The 6858-nt window shown below is 38.0% G+C and overlaps 1 protein-coding gene across 3 annotated transcripts in view; it reads right to left on the bottom strand.

Annotated features, from left to right (window-relative positions):
- Positions 1–4885: 4885 nt before the first annotated feature.
- The window catches only part of Zfand4 (zinc finger AN1-type containing 4), a 42530-nt gene continuing 40557 nt past the window's right edge, over positions 4886–6858 (bottom strand). For all 3 annotated transcript variants that reach the window (XM_023708395.1, XM_004648165.2, XM_023708396.1), the window contains exon 10: positions 4886–5893. In XM_023708395.1, coding sequence (XP_023564163.1) covers positions 5758–5893 — 136 coding nt within the window. In that variant the 3' untranslated portion in view covers positions 4886–5757. The remainder of the gene's footprint in view (positions 5894–6858) is intronic.

The following is a 6858-nucleotide window of genomic DNA, read 5'->3' as shown; positions in this document are numbered from 1 at the left end:
CAATGTAATTGCCACCAAAATGTCCATGTCATTCTTTAAAAATCTAGAAAAAAAATCCTAAAATTCATATAGAAGTTCAAAAGACCCTGGTTAGCCAAAGTAAAGAGCAATGTTGGAGGCATTATAATACCTGATTTTAAAATACACTATAGACTTCTATGATTAAAAACAGTATGTATTTGACATAAAAGCAGATAGGCAGACCAAAGAAATAGAACAGAGGACCCAGAAATAAAACCATGAGCCTACAGCCACCTGATTTTTGACAAAGAAGCCAAAAAGATATGTTGGAGAGAAAATGGCCTCTTCATCAAATGACACTGGGAAGCCTGGATACCTGTAAGTAGAGAAGAGCCAAGTCTTGTCTCTCACTCTACAAAAATCAGTTCAACATGGATCAAGGACCTTAACGTGAGACCAGAAACTTTGAAACTAAAGGTAAACATAGGGGATACATTGTAAGATACTGGAACAGGCAACAACTTCCTAATAGAATTCCAATAGCCCAGGAAACAAAAGCAAGATCTGAGGGAAGGGATTACAACAGATTATAAAACTTCTGCATAGCAAATGAGACAATAGTATGCACAGACAGTCTACAGGAGAGAAATCTTCACTATTAATCTGGAATAGGATTTATTAATCCAGATTATATAAAGGATACACACACATAAGCAATAAACAAATGATATAAACAGATACTTCTCAAAAGGGCCAATGAATTATAAAAAATATGTTCAATAACTTTAGCCATTAGGCAAACACAAATCAAAACAATGCTGAGACTCCATCTCACTCTTGTCAAAATGGCTATTATCCAAAAAGGAAAAAAAAATGCATTGCTGGTAATGGTGGGAGTGTAAGTTAGTATAGCCACCCTGGCAAAGTTTGGATGTTTTTGAAAAAAATAAAAATTGAACTACCATGTAATTTACCTACACCACTCATGAGTATACACCCAAAAGAAATTAATGCAGTATACAGGAGATACCTGCATATCCATGATCAATGCAACACAGAAATGTGACTGAATCCAATTATTCTGTACAGCTAAAGTACATTAATGATTATTATCATAATAAAAATAAAATGGAAGGAATGACCCCTAAAGGCAATTCAGAAATCTAGCTGCTGCTCCCATCCTGTGCTCAGGTGAGGGAGTCTCTCCTGAATTGCAAAGATGAGGCAATGCTGTCACTGATCAATGCCTTAAGGGCAAGGCCAGAGAACAGTGTCACAGGGTGAAAAGCTACCCTGGTAGACCTAGAGGGCACAGCACTGGCCCAGAAAGGATAAGCTGTCATCCTTGAGCTTTAACAAGATTTTTTTTGCTAAGTTTAGCTTTGGAACTTATCATACCTTTTTACTTTACGATTTCTCTTTTGGCATAGTTACATTAATCTTATGGTTGTGCCATCATTAAAGTTTGAAAGCATATAGTAATTTTTATCACTTCAGATTTACAATCAGAGGAATTTTGCCTCAGGATTAATCATACCCTGAGTCTCATCTATACCTGATTTAGATGATGTAGTTCTTTTTTTTTTTTTTTTTTTGTATTTTAGGACAGGGTCTCACTACTAGATCAGACTTGTAGTGATCCTCCTGTTTACAGCCTCCCAAATGCTGGGATTATAGGTACCATGCCCAGTCTCAATAGATGTCTCAGTGTGCTCCAGGGGGTGGGCCTGGCATAGCAGGCCTGGGGATCAAACTTCCGGCCCCTGCATCTGCCTAAGGAGGATACTTTGGAGTCGATGCTAAAACAAGTAAAGAGTTTGGAGACAGTATGGACAGAATGAAAATATTTACATACTAGGGAGCCAAAGATGTAATGTTATGGGCTGAATGCATGTGTATCCCCATATTTCATTTAAATCTGAACGTCCTGGATGGCTATATTTGGAATGAAGAAGCTATTAGAATTTAATTGGGTCATAAGGGGTTTTGCCTGATTTGATAGGACTAGTGTTCTTTTTGTTTTCAAAATCTTTTTTTAATCTTTTTTTTATATATTTAGAACAGGGTCTCACTACACAGATAGACTTGTAGTGATTCACCTGTTTTCAGCCTCCCAAGTGCTGGGATTATAGGTGTGTGCCACCATGCCCAGTCTCAATCCCTGTCTCAGAGCACCCTGGAGGTGGGGGTTGCATGGCATGTGGTGTCAGGGATCAAACCTTGGTCCCTGAGCTCGCCTAAACAGGTGCTTTAAGGACTAGTGTCCCTTTTTTTTGCAACTCCAATTTTCTTTTATCTTATAAAGACTGTACAAAATAGCATTAAAAGATAAATTACAAGTGATATAGAATTTTACTTAACAAAATAATATAAATTTCACAGTGTTTGTTATAATGCATAGTGTTATCTTCCAACCAGTTATTCATATTACCAGACATATGCATGCCAAATTGGAAGAAAACAAGAAATAAGTATATAAGAAATTAAGAGAAAAAGGAGATACAATTGAAAAAATGAGACAAAACAAATTAAGCACTATCTGCTCTTTTCCATAGGCCAGTAGAAATCCACATTATACATCATATTGTCTCCTTAGTGTGAGAACCTGAAAGAGAAAATGGAATCTGAAGGGTACAATGGACACCAAAAAAAGGGGATGAACTTATTCAAAAAGCAAAGTTACTGAGTTGAGGAGGACAGGACAGAGTGTATGGGAGATTTATTCATGTATGCAAACACAATGGTTTGGACAACTGTGCTAAGGATTAGTGTTGTGATGAAACATCAGAGTTCTTTCCTCTGCCCTCACATTGATTCTGCATGACACACCAAGGTAAGACTGAGTGAAGACACACCAAGAAGGAGCCATCCACAAGCCAATAAGCCATGAAACCATTCCATAGAGGAAGTGTGACCATTCCCTTGCCCCTTGCCTCTGTCCATATCTTACTATAGGGATGACAGGCACTGCAATTCCAGATTCCAGAACCATAAGAATCTAGTCTGTGGCTATGTATGTGTGCATGTATGTATGTATGTATGTATGTATTTTAGCAGTCTGAGCAAACTACTATGCTGACAAAAACTGGGCAGCACTGAGTTACTAATACATGATTAGACTAAATTCCTCACATGTATAACAGACTAAAATTAGTATCTAAGTTTGGTGTTATGATGGTAAGAAACTAAAATTAATTATCAGAAAAATACTTGCACTCAGGGGCCTGAGAGATAGCTCAGTTGAGTAAGTGCTTGCCTGGCAAGCATAAAGGTCCTGAGTTTGATCCCTGGTACCACCAAACAAACAAACAGAATGGTAATTTTTTTCTTTTTTTCCAGAACCGGGGATTGAACTCAGGCCCTTGTGCTTGCCAGGGAAGTGCTTATTCTACTAAGCCATCTCCTGGCCCCAAAATAGTTAATATAAAGACTTTCAATGTTGTTAAAACCAAATTCTTACTGTGATGGTTAATTGTGGTATCATCTTAAATATGACATCCGGTGGAGTAGTGGAGCACAGTTCTGGGCATGTTTGGATGACTGACTTCTAAAGTGCAAACCAAGGATGGAAGAGTCACCCTGGGAGGAGGTGGCACTCATCAATATGCCTGTAAGCTGGACAGAATAAAAAGGGAAAGATCCTGCCTTTTTGCTTCTTTAGAGGTGCTCAATCTTTGCCATCACCTTTGGAAATTCTTCTCTGCTTCTCTAAGGTTCCCAGTGCAGATCCACCAGCTTTCAGAAAAGGACTCACACTAGACTCTGCAGTGAGTTCCAGGCTTTAACTTTTGACTGGGTCCTCCAGCTCTCCAGCATACAGCCATGTGCTTTCATCCATTCCTGATTCCACTATGGACTATATTAAGTCTACTTTGCTAAATCTTTTATACATGTGTGAATATGTACTTTTATATCAAATCTTGTAGTGAATCTTATCTGATACATTATTCTTTTTAAATCCAGAAGCTGAATATAAGGCAGGATTAACACCACCACTACCACCACCACCACCACCACCATCACCACCATCACTACCACCACCACCACCACCACCACCACCACCACCACCACTACCTCAAGCATTTACAGTGGTATCTCGTTTCACAAACTCAATTTTCTCCACAATTCTAGCTGCAAAATGAACCAAAAATTGAATCAAATTTCTCCATAAGGTTAACACTGAACTTAACCATTGAATTTTATTCAATTTTTGTCAACCTGATTTGCAACCAGAATTGTGGAATTGAGTCTGTGAAACAAGGTACCACTGTATGTTATCATAGCGAACTCATCCAACACAATTATTCAACTAATGTTTAAGCAGGGCCCACATTAAACACCCTGTCCTAATAACTGGGCTGCAAAAACAGATCTGAAGTCTCTGAAATTTGAATTGCACTGCATCTCTATAAGAATCTAAAGCAAACAGAATGTCTTTCAATAATAACTTCTTTAATAAAAGTAGTTTACCTCTCAGTGTCCTAGTAGCAAAAACACAAAATCTTTGGTAAAACTTAAAACAAAATAATTCACTTGAATAATTATGCTTTGGTTCATCCATCAGCATTCTATCCATGTAACTGAGCTCTTCATATTTTACATGTCTTAAGACACATGTTTTCTTGATAAGGGAGGGAAAATTGAGCAACTCTCTACTACAGATAGGAGTGCATGAATTCACAATAAGTGGATCCTTTTCCCCACTCACTCTGCCCTAGTAGATACAGTCTGCTCTAGTGTGGTAGCCTTTTCTCTACTCACATACACTCTCTTCTGGGCGAGGTGGAGCAGAAGGAAGGTAAGGCCTGTGTGGCCCCTGGCTTACACCCAAGGGGTCTTGGGACCTGAAAAGAAGATTTTTATACTCATAGTTGTTTTTGCAAGCAGAATTAGTTTATTTCATTCAAAAGTTTTATAGGAGAAACTTTATTTATGAAAGGAAATTCATTGTAAACAATGAAACTCATAGTCACATTGAATATTTAAGTGCATTTTTTTTCTGGTAAAAGCACGTGACCTATATGAAAAACAATGCTGCAAAATTCTGCTTTCAGTGTACCCACTTTTTGAAAACTGAAAGCTGGTGTCTCTATTTAGTAGCAACAAGTAAAACTGTTGTAAAACTGCCATTTAAAAAGTAGTATTTTAAAAAATGTGTACTTGATTAACATGATGTGTTTTATAGGATGGATAACTGAATGGCAGTTTGAATATGTAAGATTTATGTGTTAAAAACTGCACTGGAAACCAAATTCTCTTTTTATAAAAACAGTAGTTTGAAATAAAAAAGAACTTGCCAGTAACTCCATAAACATTCATACATGGGACTTAGAAAAAAAGCAAAAGACATTTACACCACCCCTCCTTCTCCACAAAAAATAATAAAAAGGAAAGAAGTGGTCCATTTCAGTACAGCCTTCACATGAGCACAAATTCCCTGCTGCCACATACTCGCTTACAGTCAGTATTTACTTCCTACAGTGCATGTTTTGAAGGGTTGTTTAGTGAAAGTGCAGTATCACATATAAGACACTGAACACAGACATGCAAGAACAAAGCTCACATTACAGTGTAAGTTTTTACAACTACTTTAAAAACTTTTGATTCACCAAAAAAAAAAAAAAAAAGACGTCAAATACAGCAGCATTTTCATCCTCCAATGGTATGCATTAGATGCTTTTGTTATTTGGCCAATCTTTTGGAGTCGAGCAAAAACAATGCAGTCTGAACAACATTTCTTCTGTCAATATAATAGGATTTCGCGAGCGGGTAGAACAGTAGGGCGCAGAGCAGAAGTTAAATTTTTGGAAGCTTTGGTGCTTTCACCACAGGATTTGCCTCCTGCAAGAACCTCCTCCCTGCGCTCTTGTAATCATACGTGCAGCCATGAGTCTCTGCATAGCGATGAGATGCACAGAAGTTGTTTCCACATCTAGAGCACAGAGAGAGGGTGTGTGAACAGGCACATCTCACGCAGGACAGCAGATACCCTCTGCGTCTTCAAAGTGTCAGTGTGGACGCTTCCTTTCCACTCAAAAGCAAGAGTCCCCACCCACAAGAACAAGCTGTCTATGAGCAGCAGTTTATAATAATAATAATAATGATAATGATAATGATAATAAAAATCATGAACTGGAACCACATTTAGCCTGCATGAAGCAGCATGACTGCAAAAGCTGAAAACATTTCCTTCATATTTTTGGTTTGTCTGTTTTGAGACAGTCTTGCTGTATAGTGCAGGCTGGCCTTGAGCTCAGTTAGTTAACCCAGGGTGGCCTACAACGCACAGCAATCCTCCCGCCTCAGCCTCCCTTATGCTGGCATTACAGGCTTGCACCACCCTCAATCTGCCTCATCTCTTACACCCAGTAAACCTAAATGAAAGTCTGAGAAATAGTCATATTGAAAGAAAAAAAATGTTAAATGTAGCTACTTCATGAAAAAAATTTAAAAATGTTACTGGGTAAGGCATTTTGTTTGAACACAAGACACTAAAAAGTAGGTTATTTTTAATGCCTGGCCTTGACACAATTTAAGGTCAGACCTAATTCTTTGAGATTCCAATCAATATATAATTATGAGAAGAAAATATTCACTTTAAAAGATGTATCATTGAACGGTTTTGAAATAACTGCACCATATAATCGTCAAAATTTGTAGTAAGTTAACTTTCAACTTAGTCTCTTCTTTTTGAGTCAAGATCTTACTATGTAGGCCAGGCTGTCCCTGAATGCACAGTGATCTTCCTGCCTCAGCCACCTGAATTCTGGAGTTACAGGCACACTCGCCACCACACCTGCTGCCATTTTAGTCTGTTGTTGTCAAATTAAAATCACACCATTTTGCAGGAGGCCTTCTTCTAAGGTAACATCCCAACAAAACCCACCCATATTTAAC

Source organism: Octodon degus, unplaced genomic scaffold, assembly GCF_000260255.1.
Source record: "Octodon degus isolate 3935 unplaced genomic scaffold, OctDeg1.0 scaffold00357, whole genome shotgun sequence".
Classification (NCBI taxonomy): Eukaryota; Metazoa; Chordata; class Mammalia; order Rodentia; family Octodontidae; genus Octodon; species Octodon degus.
The sequence above is the reverse complement of the archived record's forward strand: the minus strand, read 5'-3'. Positions and strand labels throughout refer to the sequence as shown.